Source organism: Indicator indicator, chromosome 28 (assembly GCF_027791375.1).
Source record: "Indicator indicator isolate 239-I01 chromosome 28, UM_Iind_1.1, whole genome shotgun sequence".
Lineage (NCBI taxonomy): Eukaryota > Metazoa > Chordata > Aves > Piciformes > Indicatoridae > Indicator > Indicator indicator.
The window spans coordinates 8,306,952-8,328,922 of record NC_072037.1 but is presented as its reverse complement, the minus strand read 5'-3'; the positions used below and the strand labels follow the sequence as shown (position 1 = coordinate 8,328,922).

Here is a 21,971-nt window from a genome sequence, read left to right as displayed (position 1 = left end):
ATAACAATGATTTTCCACTTGCAAAAAGTTCACTACCAATACTGCAGGAAAGAGCTTCCAGTTCACATAAAGTCCCCTTCCACAATGCCCCAGCACAAAGGACAGGAAAGGGACCACTCCAAACAGAACACTCAATTTTCTGGCTTTTGTGGGTTTAAGTCAGAGCCTTACTGTATTTGAAGATTTTTTTTTTTTGTCTGTGAATATTTATAACAGTGTGAAAAATCCGAGACAGCTGGTAATGCATTTTGAAGTGTGCTAACAACACTGTATCAAACAGCTTCCTATTGATCACGTAATGCTTTTTGTGACTAAGTATTTCGTACATGGTGCTTATACATTTTGAATAAGAACTTCAAGTACCTTTTGCTTCAAGCGGTTTTTCACTTCTTTTATTCCCATTTTTGCATGATCTTTTGCCTGCATGAAAAATTAATTTAAGTTAAAAATCCCCTTTTATTACCAGCAGTGACAACGCTTGATTTCAGTGCATCAAGATTCACCTTCTCTAGTTACTAAAAATGGCAAGGAAACAAAAAAAGCAACAGAATACTAAAGACATATTAAAACAAATAGAAAACAAACACAGAAAACAAACAAACAAACAAAAACCAGACAAAAAAAGACTCCCACAGTCACTGCAAAAATTGTGTTTTCTGTTTTGATACCACAGACATCTTTCATCTTTTTGAATCCTTGGTCTTCCCCTCTGCATATATCACTTTGCTGTAAGCTATCAAACAACAGTAACAGTAAACCTACAAACTTTTGACTTGCAGTGCTCTGGATGCCAGCTCCCATCTAGTAAAGCTAATCTCATCTTATTTGTCTCTCTCAGGCTGGAGGAAGGCAGGGGAAAACAAAAGGTTGAATAATTATCAATGTCTTTTGTAGAATTATTCCCTAAAATTGGCAGCCATTGGAACTGGCAGCCATATATAACACAGTCACATACTTTCTGTTTGTTAATGGAACTGAAAACATTTTCATTTAAAGAATAACACAGTAAGTGGAGCTCTAAATAAGCAGGTATAAGAAATCTCTAGGGAAAATTAATTGACATTTAGAAAAGATGGAAACAATTTGTAAAATGAGAGGATTCCCTTATTTCGATGAAGCTGCAAGCAGAGAAACCTAAGGTAACAATGATTTCCAACAGAGCAATGATGAGATGGTAGAGCTGCTTAGTAGAGCATACAGGCACTATTTCCCAGAAATAGTTCAATGTAATAATTTATCATCTATACTTTCAAAAGAAATCACAAGTTGCCCTCCTCCTTTGCATTTCAATTATGTTTAAATTTCAAAATGACTTTTCCATTTAAATTTGAAATTTCAAAAAAAAAAAAAGAGTGTTTTAAGTAATTTTGTGAGTCCAATAAAAATGAATTTAAGTCTTGAGTTTCAATTGAAAGGTTAAAACAGAATTGCAATTAGACTCTTATCTCAGTAGTAACCCTGTACTTGATACTTACAAACTTATAGACAGTCTTCATGGCAGGGTTAGCCTTGGTCTTTACTGTATTTAAAATGGCTCCACTTCCTTTCTATAATTACAGTAACAATAGAACAAATTTCATCAAAGCTCTTTAAAGCAAACAGCAAACTAAAATCCACCATTCTTAACTTAAAATAACAAAGCATTAACTATGCTTTCTAGCAGAGCTGAACTTTAATGTAATAGTAAATTTAAAGAAAAAGAACACAAGTAAAAACATGTTAAAAACTTATCTAGTATTCCAGAGGAACCTGAATTCTGCTTTATACACACTTTTCAAATGCAAAATGTCAGTGTCTCCTAACACCAAGACCCCCTTGTCTTACAGGTTGTCTCACAAAACAGTGTTCTGTGACTGTTCCACTCACCATCAGGGCTGTCCTGTACATTAAAATTCTAAACAGGTTTAAGATAAAAGCATCCTACCAAATACTCAATGTCTGGGGCAGAAAACTCAGCTCAGGAAAGCCTGTACACTCAGTCTGAAGAAGTTGTATCTTTTTTTATTGTCCTGATCAGGATCTCACAATAGTATTTATCAAAAGAATGCTTCCTTTTTAAGATCTAAGTGCTCAAGAAGGGATAACAGAGGGAAAATTACATCTAACTACAGCCATACACAGTAATTCCAAAAAAGCTGAATTGCATGCAGTGAATATAATACAAGTCATAAGACAGTAAATACATCAGGCAGAATAATCTGTTAATCTATTCGGTGTTTTACACATGTTCCACACAGCACTGACTACTGCTGTAGAGCATCTGATTTGATAAATACAGAAGACGGGTAAAATGCAAGGAATAAATATATAGATATTTTTATATTTTCTTGTTTTAGTGCAAAATCGCATTCCTTGAGATCAGATGCAATCGGATTTAAGATTTACCACTTCTGTTACCAATTAATCTTCAACAGAAATCATAAACTGTTGAATTTAATTACATAGATTTTTGTATTCACTCTCAGCCACTCTGCTTTCTTATAATTTTAAAACTGCTTATCAACCTATGTGTTATTCGATATTGATGTTTAGATATTTACCTAACTATACAATGGAATTTTTTTGTATGACTGCTATAAAATATCTTTAAGTCAATATTATCAAGATAATATGGAGCCCAGAATTTTGTGTAAGGAACATAATTACATTCATAATGAGGACAACAGGCAAATGGAATGTTGCAAAACTCAGTTCTGCCAGAAAACAATTCAGTCTTTCCTACTGGCTTGCACCCATAAACCAGAAATATTTTACTTTTCACTACATCACATTTCATGTATCAAGAGACTTTTAAAAACAGTTGTCAATTATCAGCTATGTTAGTATACTATTCTCTCAAAGTATTTTAATTTTTTATTTTTACAACTGGAGCACTAAACCATCCCAAACAGTGCTGTCCTCATTCAGCACTTCACACCATTTAGATTTAGAAGGAGCTTTCCCTCATCATTTTTTCTATTAAAATGAAAGAAAAACCACATTGTTTTCTAAAATGACAATGACCAATTTCCAGCTGTCTCCAAAACATTAGAAGCAGGATTCAAAGTCTGATAATTCCTAGAGTGATTTTTTTTTTTTGTGTACTTTTTTTCCTTCTGGTCATTACTTCATCTGAAGAGCGCATTAGTTTCTCGCAACTAAATTCAAGATGGTCAGAGAAACACTGCAGGAAACAGGTCAGTCCTGTTCTTGGGGACTGAGGTTAACAGCCAGAGGTTAACAGCCATACAGAACTGTACAATGGGCCAGCAAGAATTAGGAGGTCTGTTGGAAGAATATTGTGTTCTTACCCTTACTGTAGAGAGCCACTGGTGGTACAATTTGTCACTACCTAGAGAGAATCACAAAAACAAATTCTAACTCTCCACCAAATAGAAAAGAAGCTAGAAATGTGAAGTGATAGCACTTAGGGGTTCTAGGAGCATGAACGTTACAGAAACAGAACAGTGCAACCATCCTTGTAATGGAAACACAACAACCAAAAAAATTACGAGATACCTGCATCTTTTCTTTTACTTGCTAAGAGGCATTTCTACCTTAGCAGGTTTGTCTCTCAGACATTTGAAAACAGCGATTTTTTTTTAAGCTCACTAAAACAAATTTGAGGTGGTCCTGGGTAAAGCTGAAAGTTTTCCAGCATCCTCCACTGCAGGAGCTCTTAGTTGAACTTCAGCCAAGAAGTAAAGCTGAAGTTTTGTAAGGCTGAACAGACTTACTGCAAACTACAAACTACATTACTCAAACAAAGTTCTGGAGAGCAGAAAGAACAAACATTTGAGACACTTCAACCTACAGGGATCTTGCAGCCTCAGCTATTCAGGTGAGTAACCACAAAGATTCATTGCATTATGATGGCCACAAGCAGTAAATCAAGAATGGTGCCTGAAATTACTTTGGCGTATTTTATTTCTTACCTGCATATTCCCCCACATTAATCTCTTCTTCAAAAACATCGCTGAAGCCCTCTCCAGAGTTAAGAAGATCCAGACGGCCATCGATGAACTACATCAGTGTTAAAAGAGAGTGTAAACAAATCAATATCCCATTCTTTTCTGAAAGATTTTATGCTTCATTTACTAGAGTAACCTCAAGGTTCCTATTGGGAAGAGACTCTAAATAGAATGAAAACACAACCAAAGCTAGCCAAATGTTTACCAATGCAAAAAGGCATGGAGCTCTGCTAAAAAACATCATTCCTATGTTTGCTTATAGATACATGTTTTCAGCTTCCCTGAAGCAGCAATACCATGTTTAATAGAAATGTATTTTCCCTACAAGGTTTACAGCAGGTATGTTTCGTCTAGGTATGCCCAGATCAAAAATGAGCACAGTCATCTTTAAAAGAAAAAAAAAACCCATACACCTCTTAAAACATAGAAAGTCTTATCACTTGAACCTGAGAAAAGCCAGCAAGGAGGAATTAAGGTGTTGTCAACTACATAAATTGTGTAGCTGACAGATCAAGGAATATAGGAATAAGATCTCAGAACAAAACAGTTGTATTGTTAAAGAATCTATTTCTCCAGTAGAGCAATTAAGCCAGTACCTGCTTAAAGAGCTGGAGCTGAATGGCATTCTGAAGAAACTGCCTCATGACAGCAGAACGATGGGACACAAATGTTTCTTCACAAAATGTGATGGGTTCACCCTGTAGAGTTCAAAGCATTAAATACTGAAAAAGCTTCGACTAAATCAATTTGAATCCACTGAATTTTACTTCCCTTCCCAAATGAAGAGATAAGTAAAGTAGCCCTTACATAACATTGAGTAGATTGCAGTTTGTTTCCAAGTTTCAGACATGTGACTGAGAAACAGGTTGGAAACTGGCAAACTGCACATCAAAGTAAAACACAGTTGCTTTATGCACATTTTGCTAAAGCAAACTTCCATGATCCAGAAAGGTGATTTTACTTAATGCTCTCAGAATACAACATACAGTCATCTGAATTTTGTATATTCTCCTTATCTGCCTCAGTAGACCCAGCCAGTCCAAGCTGTACAAACATACCAGGAATGTCTGCTCTGTTCTCCCCACAGTTCAGCAAGATTAGACTTTCATAAACTGAATGAGTAAATTTCCCTTTTTCACAACCTTCTTGGCAAAAGACATAAATTGTTTTGCAGCTCTACTTTTATCTTCTTTTAATGAGTTATGTTAATGCTGAAGTCTGTTGTGCATCTGCCATAGGGGCACAAATTTCCTCCACACTTAAATCTACAAATACTCATCATAGCAAAGAAATATATTGATTGAATTAAACCCAAGAAATAACAAAGAAACATAAAATTATAGCGATGGATAATTAATATGGAGGATTTTCATACTCATATTAAAGTACATTTGGACTCTGTCTGTTGGATGTTCAAAATCAACATAGACATCAAAACCCCTTAAAGTACCCCCTTTAAAAGAGCAGTATCACTCAATTTCTTATAGCTTTTTGCATCAGCAATCTTGTTTACCACTGGCTGTGTAAAGCCAGGATAACAGGGCCACTGAAATGACTATGCTTAGAAACTTCCCATGCGACAGCATTGCTTGAGCGTCTTGGGTTTTCCCCACCAGTTGGAAGCCACTATGTTAGCCCAGGACTTCTGACACCTAATCCATAGTAAAAGGGTACAAAATCCTGCAAACTGTGCTGGGCAAACTGAGATGATGTGTTATTCCCCTTTTTCTTGACTTCACAACCAAACTTATTGATACGTTTACAGCTGAGGTCTGGCTGCCCTGCCCCAGAGCTTATCAACCTGATAGCAGACATTTTCTGTCAATCGCCTGCCCTTTGACATAACTGACCTCACCACTGCAACTAAATGGTCCAAACAGTTGTACCAGTTCTTAGCATAGTTTATGAGCAAAGTGAAGGAAGTATCTGGCTTCAAATAATCAGAAACAGAATTCTTCCTAGCCCCCAATGACTTGGACAACCAGAATCACCAAGATGATGCCATGAACCTCACCTCTAACTCAGTGGTCAAAAAATGCCAGAGGTCACAATTTTTTCTTAAAATGAGGAAAAGGATCAATTGCAAGTGATTGTCTAAGCACAAGATGGGTCTCTTTCAAGAGGGAAGAAGTTCCTCTTTCAGGACAATTTCTGTGACCCTTTCCTTGGGCCAATGAATTTCATGGATTTGGAAAAAAAAAGCACATTTCTTATGTGACAACTACAGTTTCAGGATAGTTCATTGTGAAGATAATAATCTGCATTCGATTTACTCTAGCAGCTATTTACGGGAAAGACCAAAATCAGTATAATACTTCAGGGCAAGAAGCCCAAGAGTGAAAAAGTACTTTTTTTTTCCCCCCTGTGGTTTTGCTCTCATCAGGATAAAGAATCATAAACCACTTTGTTTCAAAGTAAACACATGAAAAATGTTTGGAAAATCAGGTCTGTATGGTTTGTGTCTGGTATACAAAACACTGGTGATGGTTTCCATGACAGACTATTGCCCACAACAAATGTTCTGCTTCAAAAATCAAGGTTTTAATGCATTTCCATCTGATCATGCATTCATGTTAGTGGATGGCAAAAATGGACAGAATTGCATGACATGGGAGCATCAAAACAAGACTGAGCAAGAGGTAGGAAAAGCCATTTTGAGATGGGACTGACAATTTGGACTACTATAAGCTCCCCATGCAAAACTTGGACTACTATTTAGCTATTGCCAGCCCACTTGAGATTGGTTTTAACTCTCTCTCAGGTACCAAAGAAAATTCAGGATACTATAGAGCACTGCAATTACTAAAAGAAAATCTAAGTAGACTGAAAACGCATCTGTTACTAAAGAAACTGTAGCAACGGACACTTTCAAGTGGGGCAGGGGCAACAAGCACAACAAACAACAGGCTGTAATGTCTACTTGACCACAGGCTTCCCATCAAGTTCAGCTACCAGAATGTAACAAAGGATGTCTGAAAAATATTTGACAGATACAATGTGGAGTGTGAAAAGGACTGGGAGGAATTCATGAAGGAAAAGTGTAGATTAGCCCATGATCAGGTAAGTTCACCAGAGAAGGTTTTGCATTCATTTAACCCTTACTTACAAAACACTTGAAAAACCCCAATCCTTCCTATAATCTAGAAGAATCCAAAATTTCTCCCATAGCCAGAGAAGAGTATGAACGCTGTGGCAAGAACTGCCAAAGAGAACATTCAAGCACAAAGACACCTTCTTCTCCTCTTACAGTCACTCCTGTGAACCCACATATTGCAGCTGAGGGAGCCCAGTGTTATTTCAGCATTAACACACTTCCTTCCCCAAAGTACTGATGATTGAGTTAGTTCATTAGGTTGATTAGACCTTTTGACTTCTTAAAAGACAATTCAGGCTCAACTGCTGCTAGATGATAAGAAAAACTTTAATCATCATGGTCAAGCATGAGCTTTTCAGCTTAGAATGCATTAGTACCTTCCACCCTCCATGACCTCCAGAAGGGTGAACACACTGTTGCTAACCCCCATCCACAGTTTCATTACAAAAAGACAAGCTGGACAATAAAAACATTTACAGTTAACTAAATCTGTCAAGAAAATTACACAGCTAATCAGCTCGGCTTTTACTGACAGATGACATCCTACACGAGGGGACATGCTAAGAAGTACAGATATTTTGTGAAAAGAATGGTCTTGTTCACATCTAAAACAACTATAATAAATTATACAAACTCATCAACTCCTGATATAAACCCATCAATTCCTAAACTTGCTGTTTCCAACAATTAAAATCCAGGCCTTGATTTGTCAACACCTTAAATATCCGTTATTCCCCTCACCACATATAAATGCATCTGTAATATTAGATAACTCACATATATTTCAAGATTGGATCACAAAATTACTTTTTTAATATAAAAATGTACACATTTCCAAGACACTGAATATGCAATCTTAACACAGGAGAAGTAACTTTAAAATATAAGACTAAGACTTAGGATTCCCGGATGCATTGAAAAATCAGGTGCCTTGTCTTTATGTCTTTGCAAATCTCCCTTTATATTAATATTTTATATTCACGTGGCATAATGAAGTTCATGGGGGCAGCGCTGCTGTCTCATGATCCCTTAAAAAGCTGAAAAGTTTCAGCCCACTTGTGATCTGTTGTCAACCCTATTTTTAAATTGGAATTCTGCTACATTCTAAAATAATGTTTAAAAATACTTAGGGCAGCAAGCAGAAAACGAAATGAGTCTTGGACTTTGGACTGTTCTAGAGTTTCATGAAACCTGCTGTTATATTTTAAGAATCCACAACACAAAGTCCAATTCTGATTTGTTACACTAAAAAATTTCAGCATGATCCCCTATTTTTCAAGGGATTCAGAAAGAAAAGCTTCCTTTCAGAATAGAGTACAGGACCTCATGCAGACAGTTATTGTCAGTGAGAGAAGCATCATATTTAAGTTGTCTGATTTACCATCCTCATAGGCCAGCTAACTGGTTATGGCAGTAACTTTCACAGTGAATATAAAGGACTAAAAAAACGTGGGACAGAAGGCAACACGGATTAGAGGAGGAAACAGAGGAAAGGACAGAGGCAGACAGAAATGATACTTCTGGAAAGACACAGAGGTGCTAAGTAAACTCCTGCAAATCTATTCCCACTCCTGCAAAAGATGAGACACCAAAGTGTGCATCTGGATAATGGAGTTTTAAAGCCAGCATGTGACTGCTGGAAAAAACATAAAGACAATAAAGACAGGGTTCAAATTAGGTCGACAGTGAGTCACTTGCATAAGCAAAGATTCCACAAAACTTGATTCTAAGGGTAAAAAAACAAACAACAACAACAACAACAAAAAAACTCACAAAAAATTCAACAACCCAAACCTGAAGACTTTGTTTAGACAACTTAAAAGTTATGCCATGGAAGATACAAGTAATCTCTCCTGCATTATCATGGCCAGCATGTGGTGTAGAGTAATGAATTTTGTGCTGCTGTATGCATGCCTTTAAACCATGTAGGTGCTCTTTCAAAGCCACTCTAATAAATACACAAGCCATTAGAGCTGCTCGGTAAACCAGCCACGAAATGAAAAAATGTGGGTGGAATTTAAAGGTGCAGAGCAAGATGACAATGTGACAGTCTACTGGCTGAAGTCTAGCGTCAGTGTGCTCTGCTGCAAACCCCAAATACACTGCAAGAACAATGACATGCAAGAGATATATATACCTCCGTTTTATTACTACCTAGGTGTTGTGAATAACCACATCCTTTACTCTGCAGACCTTTCAAGAATTGTGATTACAACCTCAAGGAAAGATTAGCTCATCACAGCTGAGGAAGTCAGCCAGCAGGATTCCATAAAGAAAATATGAAACTGGTGACAGACACCTGATAGGACACTGGCTCATTCAGCTGGCAATTGCAACAACAAATAACCTGCTTATAACGAGTACATTCATTCAGCACAAGAAAGTTCTTTGCATGTGCCTCAGTCATAATGGAATCAAGAAAGCATAGATCAAATACCCTGCATTAAGCAAACGATACCACAGCTTTATTAGCATTTCAAGATTCTGCTCAGGAACAAAGAAATCACATGCTCAGAGATTTGACCACACTTCTAAAGAAAACTAAATTAAGACTCTGTTCAAAAAGAGACTACCAGTTCTGATAAACTAGTATTGCTAAGTGCAGTCTTGAAAATAATTTAAAAAAATGTATTTAGCAATGCAGGGTGTACTGTCCAAACACTTACTGTCTCATGTAAACATCCATTGCCATTACTGGTCCAATATCAGACTTGATTTCATGTTCCTTTCTAGAGTATCTAAGGTGGGTTCTTTTGTTTGGTTGGTTTTTTAATAGATTTCAGTATCTATACTTTCGATAGATAGTCTTACTAAGTTTTACAGTATCAAACAAAATGAGCCATCTTTAAATTCCCAACTCTTGCAATTGCTGGTGAATTGCAGTTTCTGACATTGTCACTCTTCTGCATGAGATAGGATAACTGCTGTAATAAGCTGCAATAATATCACTGAAGGAGAAATAAAAGGGAGAAAGATGATTACAAGTCAGCAGAGTCACTGACACCAATCATAACACTTAATCATATCGATATCCCCTTATAAATGTCATTTGTCCAAACTTAGCTTATACCTGGCTGCGGATCATGGGTACATGCACCTACAGCATACAGCATTTACCAGCATATGTTTTGCCCTTCCAAGAGCTTGGCAGCTTTCTTTTACACAATTTTCCTTGACAGGCAAATCACGTGAAGCAAGACAGACATTTTCTGCAGCACAAAAAACAAGTTAAACATGCTTCCCCAAGTGCTTTTTCTGATTGTACTATGAAGAATGCACCTTGCACTAATAAGAGAAAACAGGAAAAACCTGCAAAAATGTAGAGCTGTTTGTGGTTACTGGCTATAACCGAGTTTCCTCATGCAGATATTGGAAGTTAATAAATGTTACCTTGTAAGCATCCCAAAAATGCTTTTGTAATTCCCTTTATAAAACTAGATAGCAACTGGAGTTTGGAGTTAAGACTGAAGAGAAAAAAGCAGACTCATATCAACAATTAGGTTCTTGATCAAAACCCCTATAAAAGTCAAGTGTCCTCAGATAAGACATACATCTGTTTCCTGCAACCACTGAAGATACCGTTTCCCAGCAAGGTGCCAACTAGGATGAAGCAACTGAGACACAACTCAACTTTAAATGTGAAATTATAATATGCATATACTCAGACTTTATAAAAATCTTTAACACTGTCATTAGAACTCTGTGGCCTGTGCTTTAGAACCCTAGTGGTACTGGCATTATCATAATGCAATGCATTATTAAGATGTAATCAATCAACATCCAAAATGTCTTCAGATCAACAAACTGAAGGTAAATTAAAATTACTGTGCAACTTTTGTAGAAAAAATACAGAATAAGATTTGAATTAAACCATTGTAATAAAAGCTGCTTAGATATTGATAGACTCAGTGAAAGTAGCATTGAAGGACCTGACAAACTTTTTACAAAACTGACTTCAAATAAAAGGTGAAAGTAAGAAAAAAATATGTAACTGGAAAAAATGTACATCACACAGGAATATTTTTCCTTCTTTCAAACCCTGGCATTTTCATGTTACACCAAGTAAAATGACACATACTGATATTCACAAATAATGAAAGTACTTTACTGCAATCGAGCGAGCCATCTTGCAAAGTGTTTACATGGCTAATTCAAGCCACTGCCTGCCCTGGTTTCCAAATCACCTACACCAGACAGCCCTAAGCAACTGATACAGCCTCGCTTCTCTAGAACTTAAGCAACAAACCTGGACGATGAAGTGCAAAGAAGCCAGCAAGAAAGCATTTAGGGCTGAGTAAAAAGAAGAAAAAAAAATGGAGAAAAAAAAAATCATCATTTCACAGATCAAGAATAGAGGAATGAAAATAATAAGTAACTTGTACACGGTCACAAAAGTCCCTGGCAGAGCCAGGGAAAGGAACCGAAATTTCTTTAATCCCTGTTCAGTACCTTAAATACAAGGCTATTCTTCCTCTTCCTACTTGATATTGTGTCAATGCATGAGTGTAGGTGTTGAAAGACTAACAAAAGAAAAGTAATAGTATGGTATTATGAGCTGAGAAACCTAATCTTTATCAGATACAGCAAATCTCTATGATGCTGCCTGCACTAGGAACTCTCTCTTTGTCCTGAATATGCTTTAAATTACTGGTATAATGTGTACTGTATATTGTTCCACTCTTATATTTATTCCACAAAAACCCCTGTGGCCTGCATGCGATTTTATCATTAGCTGGTAAGGTAATTTCAGGGCCTAGTTCTGCAATCATTCCATGAGCAATACTCCCATTGAAGCTAGTATGTTCTGCATGCAAAGCAGCTACCAATTCAGGTTCCCTATAATAAAAAGGCCTTTTTCTATTTTAACTATTGTGGAACACTAGTGACAATACAAAAAAGGAGAAAAATTACAGTGCAATTCCTTATAGGAGTTATTTTATACTATGACAAAATATAAAAGTATGGTCGGAAACAAAATCTACACAAAGTACTTCCTATGAGATAAATGCCAAGCTTTTGTTTTGTTTTGTTTCATTTATTAAAACTCAATAGAAACCAACTATTCTACTAAAAAAAAAAACCCAACCAAACAATAATTGATTGGCCAAGATTTAGAAATGACCATTACACCACCAAAGGTCACAAATGTTAATATTTTGCTTTTTTTTATTTCTTAGATACATGTAAAAAGCCAAAACTCATCCAAATCCATGAATCTCCCAGGATTCACCCAAATAAATACATTGAAAATACATCTTTGTGCAAGATGTATGCAACTCCTTTTTCATCAGAATCCCCTAAACCACACTGAATAAAATGGTTATTTTTAATATTGAAACATCCTAATATAATATTTAGATGCTAATATAGATACAGAAGAAGAATAAACTGGTTTTGACTTCACTAAGCAATGTGAGAGAAGCTTTTGTCATAAAGGTAGGTCATAAAAATCTCACTCTCAGAGCTAAGTAGCAAAAAGCCTGTCTCTATAAATAAAATGGCTATAATGGAATTGAACTTCAAATTTGCACTAAGTTAGAGACATCCAGTCTCTGGCAGATATACTAATGCACAAGATAGAAGATAACATGATATGCAATGCCACCTCCTTCATATAATATCTGGCAAAATAAATGCTTTTACTATAATAGAACTCACTGAGGTTTGATCTGTCATCACATTATACCACTGTATCATTTAGTGTGGAAGCCTCAACTACTCCCATAAAAAAACATAGAAAAGAAGTCAGTTTAGAGAAGGAATTTATCATTTCCCTTGAGAGAGGTAATCAAAGGCACTAGGTTAGGAACACTGGAAAAAGGTTTAATTCCTTTCTGCTCAAGTCAGGTAATGGTCTCTAGGGAAACATAAGTGGTCAATGATTAATATATAAATGCACACACACAGGTACTTGCTGTGGTTATTTATCATATAGGTGAGATTATAAATCAGTAGCTCATATCCCTAACACTCTATAAGATGCAATGGCATCCATTCCTGGGAACAACTGGAACTTGCTACACCTAACATTTGCCTCCATACTGCTTGCTGCAGAATCAGTATATTATGTATCTGCCCAAACAACCTCTGGGAAAGAACTAAGAAATCAAGTCCAAAACTCATCAAGATGCTTCTCCTCACAGGTGGGGGAGAAAAAAAAGAAAGAAAAACAAAGCATTTCTGTTTTAAAATAAATGAAAACTCTTCATTCTCCCTTTAACATTTATTCACTATCAGAAAGAGACTCAGATTTTACCACATGAGAAGGTAAGACACAAAAAAAAGCCATGTTAATAATAATTCCCAAAACCACACTACTTTTCAATTCCTTTTAGCAGAGCTTTTCCATCACCTGCACTAAATTAAGCTCTTTCCCCCATCTCACAGTAACTTCAGGATCCTGCCATCTTAAAAAGTATCAGTTTTTATAAGTTAAGTTTGATTTTATTTCCCCAGGCTCTCCTCTACAATATCTCACTTCTTGCAGTTTTTATTCAAACCCTTGGAAAAAAAAAAAAAGAATTAAAAAGAAACCCTACCTCTGAGAGACTGAGAATGCTGTCTCTTGCAAGCACTGACTGCAAGATATGTCATCTACCTCAGTCCCCAGTTCCTCCCTGGTATAGTCATAAAGAGAAAGTTGTGTTCAGTGTAAGGACATTTAAAAAAAAAAAAAAAAGGCAGATTTTTCCTTTCACTACCTTCCCCCACAGGTTTTGTTCAATCCCTGATGAAGCAACCAAAGGGAATTTGTTCTGCATTCCTGCAAACCTGCGGCTCACGCCCACCGTGGCTGAGCTCTGGTTTTTGGCTGCATGACTCCTCCCAACTCCCATCATATCAGCTGCACATTTCTGACATGGAAACCACAAAAAAATTTCTGAACTCTTTTGTGAGAGGGGGAAATGCCATCTAATTAGACCACATGTGCAGAGAAGCATCTGGCTCAGAGCGCAGCAGTTTACACAGTTCCTCGAGTTGTCGTGGAGACAAGCACATGACCTGCTCAGAGCTGAAACTCTGGGGCACGAATCCAGATGCACTTCTAACATATCCTGACAGAGAGCAGATGGGCAGATATTTGCTGGGCCAAAAACGCCAACTCTGCTGCCCTCCAGACCCACATGCCCTCAATGATAATTTTTATCTTGTATAAGTCCTTCTCATCTGCCCTGGAACCTCAGGCTTTCTCACCTAGGAAACAGAACTAACCCTGCCAAGATTTCAATCAGGAGAGTCCATAAAATTCAGTCCCGTTTATGGAATAGCTATAACGAGCACTAATAATTGACAAAACATTATCCAACTATTTGAAGAATCACATATTTTGATGCTTTATTTTGGTGTTGAAATAAAATTGCATTTAATGCACATGAATTTCTATGCTTCACACTGTGCATTATTACATGCTGGCTGGTGATGCTGTTTTAATTAAGTAAAACAAACTTTGCTGTACAAATTCATAGGAATTGCTAATAATGCCTATTATTGCAGTGACCTCACAGCTCTGAGACCTTGTTGTCGGTTTCTTACTATTCTTTGACAGTATGAATACATGTATTCTGTTCCAAATTCCTTTTGAACTTTAATGCTTTAGTTTAGAATTAGCTCAGCTTTCTGCTAAGAACATCTTCAAGGGAAACAAGGCTGACTAAAATGCAAGCACTGAACATGCCTTGCAAGAGGCACACAATCTTCTATTCATTTTAAAAGATGGTTATCCAAGGGGAAAAAAAAAAATCATTTCTTTCTCTTAAACTCCCTCAGAAAGAGCCACAACTTGTGACTACAGTCACCTGCAAACTCTGAGCATCCTGTAGCCTAAGATTTTCTTTGTAATTGCTTCACCTGCTCCAAGGAGGTGGGCAGGAGCTGAGAAAGCCAGGTAAACAAGAATGAAAAGCAGTAAAAGTGAGCACTCATCATCTGCTTTCTTCATCTTCAGGTCAGACGATTCCACAGGACTGGATGACACTCTTTCCAGTGCCACAGAGTAAACGAGGAATGATAGGTATTTTCACAGCTGGCATTTTCCATTGAAAATCCAAGAAAACTGGCTACTGTGGAAAAAGTTACTAAATAATCAACGAAGTATTTGCACTGAGAAATTAGCATTTTGAACTTTCCAATTAAAAACTAGAATAAGCACTGACTTGAGCTGCCCTTTGAGGTAATTTGATAAATGCACAAACACATTTGCTCTGCATGGGCATAATCACTTTGACCCAAATGCACATGCAAAAATATTGCAGAGCTATTTTAGCATTAAAACAACTAAACAATAAAACAAACACCATGTTATCAAATTTCAAGACATTTAAACACTAGAATGTAGAAGATATTTACCAAGTGTTGCTCTAGCTAAGATTCACACCAGAACATGTCATTACCTCAGTTAACGTCGGCTACACTGATAACTACATGAATGTTATTTAATGTTTTAATTTTAGCAGTACAGAATTGCATTGCTCCCAATGCAAAAGTTGCTCACTTAGAGAATGCAACTTGCCTCACAGCATTCTTAGTCCGAGCAATGCAACACATGTCATTCAACAGCTATTTAAACTCGCTTTTCAGGGTTAAACTCAGGAACTTTAAAAAATGTTTTTGTCACATACAAAAAACACCACACACAACACGCTCAGCTTTATTAAGCACATTTTAGAGTGCTTTGATTTATACTCTACATAAACACTTTCAAAGCTTAAAAATAAGGTGCTAAAGAGTTAATATTCTGTACTGTGGTCACTGTAAATAAGCACTATTCTGGCTAAGCAATATTGCTGTCAGAGACACAAGGCTTTGCAGGTGTGGGCAATAATTAAAGGTTTCAGCACATCTACCTGGGTGAAGTATTTTTGCCTCCTATTCCAAGGAGGAAGCCCTCTCTGTGGAGAGCAGAAGAGCTCATTAATGAGGCTAATTAGGTGTAAAGGGGGTAGAGTCTGGCATCAGCTGCAGCTTATAGTAGCTAATCATTAAGCTCTGTAATCTCTACCCCAGAACAGCAGATGATCATGTTCCTAGGTGACTGATGTTGCTAAGAAAATTTCTAGCACCTGAGTACCTGACCAAATACTTTTTGGTGAGGGTAAAAATTCCCTTAACCCTTCACATGCCAGACAGTGGAGTTGACATAATTTCTTCACTCATCAGTTTTCTAACAATGGATAATCTAAGACATATGAACCTGGCATGAGGTCTATAATGTGATTTATTTCAGAATTACAAAAAAATTTCATCAACAGTATATGGAAAGGAAGGCCAGATGCAAGATGAATACAGATATGAGCAATGATGCTTGAAAAAGAGTGATTACATATCCCTCCTAACGGTTTGTGAGTTCTCCCTGTAATTTCTTTGCATAAAGTAGTGAGGATAGTTACAATACCATAGGGATGAAAGCCTTGTTAATAAATATGTAAAATAAGAATTTCATTGTACTCATCTAATTTGAAATGAGAAAAAGGACATAATTTCCATGGAGAGAGAATACATGAAAGCAGAGCTCAGTCAGGAAGTTGTTTGGTAAAATTAATTGCAAGAATGGCCGGCACCATAACAGGAATTTTTGAGTTGATCAGGCAGAACAGACCCTTTATTGGCACAACCTGCTACTATCCTTTTTTTCCTCCAAATTAAGCAGATTTTAGTCCAAACTTTTCAGATTCAAATTCCACAAGAAATAGAGGGTTTTTTCTACTGTGATTATTTTACTGCTGGACGCTATGGCTTGTAGTAGAACCTCGTATTACTTGTGAATGAACACTAAAGCCAAATATCTTAAGCACCTTGGTTATAACTCCTGAGGTATTAAAAGCAGTAAATTTTAAAAGGTGCGTTTTCATACTGACCAAAAAGCTAAGCTGCAATTTTGTATAGGTCACTGATTGTAAATATGATTAAATCAACATATTTAGATGATCCTTATAGTCACTGGAATGAAAGAAAACCCAGCCACCTCAGTTTTCTCTATTTCTGTAAAAACTAGAAATACGAGCACATATCACTAAGGGAATAAAGGCTCTTAATACAAACTCACTTGTCTCCATGCTATCTGTGGACTTGAAGAGGTGCAGATTAAATAACATGAGCTGCTCAGAGGTGGCTCTGGCCCTCATTATAACCAGGAACATGGATGTATGCATCAAGATAAGCTACAGTGGTAATCCAAGACTCCTCTTAACATCAGCAGAAAAAAATAATTATCTCCAAACTAAGCACCTTCTCTTACAACATTACAGATGTCAGTTGAAGTGGCTTGGTAGCCAACATCATATTATTTTTAATAATTCTGCCAATATACCATAAAGACAAAACCACCTTCAATAAGATAAGTTTACAAAAGCCTTGAGCTAAGCCCCCTTCCCCAGTACTGAACAGACTGTAGCTTTGGCTGCTTCTGCTCTAGAATGATACATACACAATAAGTTTGCAAATGGATATAGAAAGTGCCCAATGATGAAGGTGTGGCACAGTGTTTCTTAAACAAAAATAATCTCTTCTGAAAGACATCAGTTACCAAAATACCTTAAAATGTCTGAAATGGAGGTGAGACAGGAGAGTCTTGTCCACTCAGCATCTGAAACTAGTTCTTGCTTTTTCTTTTTTACTTTTCTTTATGGCAAGTTACATAATTCTGTGGCAACATCTCATTTCCAGTGGTTGGTACCCAAATACAGGGTAAAGAAAAAAAACCCTAAAACGCACAACCAAAAAGACAAGAGTTGGAAATCAGAGTTTTGGAACACAAGGACCATAACTGATCACATGAAAAGTCTTTCTGCCCATTGTTCTGTCTCCAATATAGTCATAAGCAGACATTCAGGAAAGAGAGGGAGCTAAAAGCCTGAGTGTTCTTTCTTCCCTCACCCTCTATCAGATCAGAATCTGTATCTCAAGAAATTTACTGAGTCTACTGTTGCTTGTGTATTAAGCAAGCCTCTCCCCAAGAGAGGCCTCTCCCAAGAATCTCTCCCAACCCAATACAAACTTCCTCAGTATCACTTGAAAAAGTGCTTGTCAGGATTACTACCTGTTGTACAAAGAATAGCTCCTTCTCCTTTATTATGAAGCTTTGCTGCTACTAACCTCACTTGATTGCTTGTGGGTTTTTTTAACAGTGGAAGAGACACAAGAAGTCACTTCATATTCTCCTCCTCCAAACTGCCAGGGAGAACTTTTCCTGCAAATAATGCCACAAAGGGGTTTGAAAACCATTTGAAACTCTGGTATTTAAATAACCAAACCAGATATTTTATGGAGGAAAATGTGCAGTGCTGTCTTCAAGCAAGAGCTAAGTGTGCCTAGCAATCAGTGTAAGTTCATGCAATCATCTGAATTACACAGAGAAAAGCACAAAACAGAAGAACTATATTGCATTTTAGTCAACAGTAATAAACTTTGCTTCCTTGAAGTCTAACTGACCACCACAATCATGTCCCAAGGGTGGTCTGCAGAGACAAGAGAAACTGTTCAGAGGAGTGATTTGGCACTATTTCTGCATTGTTTTAATGTTCCTGACAAGTGCTCCATTGTTTCTTAGCCGTGTACACACTTCATTTCAGTAATTAGCTGTCAGAGCAGGCCCAACAGCAACTTAGTATTGTCTGCTGAAATCGTATTAATGAAATGCAAACCACTCAAATGTCCTGGATGCAGATCTGTGATCACGTTAAATAGAGAGGCTGGGGACATCAGCAAACTCCAGCTTCTGAACAGGGCATTATGATCAAGCACGTTAATCCATTATTTCTCAGAGATTTGACAACCAATTAATATAACAGGGCTTCCTATACAATAGGAAGGACTGATGAACCAACATTTGCTTAATTATTTTTTTAAAGCATAAAACATGACTTCTTAGACTCTGGGATATCAAAGTAAGAATTTCACATAACATTTGTGAATACAGCACCCTTAAAGGCAGTAAAGCTAGAACTGCAGACCGCAGCACTGCAAAAGCAGTTTTGTATTTAAAGTTTCAGCACCTGTAGGTTGAAACTTAAATGCAGAACAGTCAGTATACACACTAAACTAAGCATAAGCAAAATGAAATAAACCCCAACATCTTTATCAAATATATCAGTCTTCCAGCCTTCCTATACGACTGTTAGAATGGATGTTCCTCAAGAATACAAAGTGGAGTTAATTACTGATAATTACCAGTAAAGGCACTACATCATTTACTCCAATTTCTGATTCATGCTCTCCATCACCAAAGACTTCCCAAGAACAGATTTTGGACAGGATGAAAAACAATAAAAACATATAAGGGAAATATCCTGTGGGTATAATAGACTCTGGAAAACTTTCAGGTCAGTTAAACTACAAAATTGCTATTAAAATTGAGCACAATAAGCTATGACAAGATAATGGATGCGAAACGTAGCTTTAGGGCAAAGTGAGGATGTCCAGAACTCTGGTGAGATGCAATTCTTTATTTTTGGTAATGTTTGGCAACTATTCTTGAGATTTCTGAAAGATCTTAATTATAATAATCTGCAGAAATTCACAGAAAAGAACAGCACCGCATCTCAGTTATCTCAAGATCTAACATATGGCAAATAAGTAAGAGACTTTTAGGACTCCATTAATATCTAGTCCTTAATTTAATTTGTGTTTGCACCATCACCCTTTTTCATGTAAAATGTCCCTGCAAGCCTGTCCAAAACCATTAAGTATTTTGTGACTTATCTGTATTAACTATAATGTGACGTATCTGTAAATAAAAGTAATTTATTTCTTCACACAGGTAGACATTCTTTGAATAGCATTTACCTCTATAGTCAAAGGTCACACACACCTGGAGCAAAAGTAGTCAACATCCTTGGGAGTACGTTTGACTTGGGAAATCAATAGCCTTTCAGCAAAGACAGCTTCTTTGCTCACCCTGGAAACTCACTTTAAGAGAGCTGGAATGCAATTTACTCAACATGTAGAGAAGAATATATGATTAAGTGACATTTGGACTCCAAACATTGGTTTAAAACCCCCAAATGAGGGGACACAACATATGTGTGTTTTTAAAATTTTGATCAAGGATTCCTCTCTATTAAGTGGAAAGCCACTGCTGCAGAATAGTACATATTTATAGTTTCACAGACATTTGGAGAAAACATTTATGTACCTGTTAGAACTAAATACCATTTACCTTAAGCATGAACTTCCTTGATTAGATTCAGCATCCATAATTTAAAAGAACCCACTGTTTGGAGTGATGCTGGGTAGGTGCTTTTAATTCCAGTTCCTATGCTGACAAAGTACACACACTCCAGCCCAACAGCATTATTCACTATCAGCCCATGAAGGCTGTAACTCATCTCATAGGATTTTATTACCAAAGACACAGCAACCATTTAACATTGTTTTCAAATTTTAGATAAAAATGAAGACAAGCAACAGCATTCCTGTTCTTTCACTACCTTCAAGCACTAAGTATAAAGCATTCTTGTAAGAAGAAAGTATCTTTAGATGAAAGAGTTAGTTACTTTTCATATATTCTTAGTGAAGAATATGTAATAAACTATTACTTGACAAGTGGCGGATAAACTCTACCGATACAATTGCACATGGATCCTGAAGAAAGACAAACTAATCACATTTGTAATCCTTACAAATTGCTTTTGTTTTCACCATTAATCCTAAGAAAACAGTGTTCTACTTTTTAAACTACTACGGGAGACATTCACCAAGGATAATCCTTCGATACATCTTTCCTTTCACTGAACTGCAGGAGTGAGTGATGTACCTATATCTTTTACAGTGAATTCAGCAGAAACCCATGCCACTTCCACTTCCACGTTCCTGTAACCAACCTAGTCCGTTAATATTCCTCACTGACAATGCCAAAAAGGATGTGTGAAAAGAGAAACATCAACAAAAGGGTTTTACACTTCGAGAATCAATGGCATGTATGTATATATAAAACAGGCATGTACTCACATGAGGTCTGCTAGAAAATTTATTGTATAAATCACAAAACTAAATACTGCCTCAGAAATAATTCAGGAGAGCTACACTTGGACACAAAAGTAACCTTTAAGGAGTTAAAATGTCCTCGACTGCAAGTCAAGTTGAAACTTATTTAATTAGATTCTGTATTTGAAAAAATTAAATTCTTTCATTAACTAAACCAAACTCCCTTAAAGGCAACAATATGTTCCCTCTCTGTCAGGACAGAGCGCAATGAAATCTTTATTTTAATTGGGGTTAGCTAAGGGGCCATTTGGCTTCAGATGCTTTGTTTATCAGCCCTAAGCTTTACAGCTTATCCAGTACTTGAAATATTTTATTATGGAATGATTTCATTAAAAAAAAATATGCTCTTTCAAGAAGTTTAACATAGAGATAATTTTAAATGTGTATTTGAAAATTCAAAGTCCAAGTCAAAGGTATCTCAAAGAAAACACTGATTTCCTTTTGCATTACTGTGATATGTCTTCTTTATAAATGCCCTGGTCTAATGGTTTCTGCATCATGCCCTTCCCTAAGCAACCCAGCAAAGACGCAGCTGGAGAACAATGGATCTCTCCATGGTGATGGCTACGGTGAAGCAACCAAACACACCTCATTTTTGTGTTTGTCACAACTGTACTTCCTTTGTTGTGGACAGCATTTCAGAACCCTTCACACTCTGGATTTCCATTTCACAACTAAAGGGTGCTGCAGGAAACAAGGAAGACTCTCTACAATGCATCAGATCTCAGAGACAAACCTTTCATAAGAATAAAAATCATGCATTATATAAAACTCATTCAAGGGCACAGTTTACTTTCCATTTTGTTTCTAAATGGCTTTTAACCTTCATATATAAACTTAGGAGTCTTAGACCTGAAAACTTTGGGGTTGATCAGTTCATTTTTAAAACAAAGAAAAATTCTTACTCAGTAGGTGACATCTTTTTCCTGAAATAAACTAATTTACAA

The 21,971-nt window shown here is 36.7% G+C and overlaps 1 protein-coding gene across 5 annotated transcripts in view; it reads right to left on the bottom strand.

Moving 5' to 3' along the window:
* The window catches only part of DENND1A (DENN domain containing 1A), a 194,891-nt gene that overhangs the window by 39,149 nt on the left and 133,771 nt on the right, over positions 1–21,971 (bottom strand). For all 5 annotated transcript variants that reach the window (XM_054393284.1, XM_054393286.1, XM_054393287.1 and 2 more), the window contains exons 14-18: positions 4,547–4,648; positions 3,915–4,002; positions 3,291–3,331; positions 1,476–1,547; positions 364–420 (exon numbers count right to left, since the gene is read on the bottom strand). In XM_054393284.1, the coding sequence (XP_054249259.1) occupies positions 364–420; positions 1,476–1,547; positions 3,291–3,331; positions 3,915–4,002; positions 4,547–4,648 (360 nt within the window). The remainder of the gene's footprint in view (positions 1–363; positions 421–1,475; positions 1,548–3,290; positions 3,332–3,914; positions 4,003–4,546; positions 4,649–21,971) is intronic.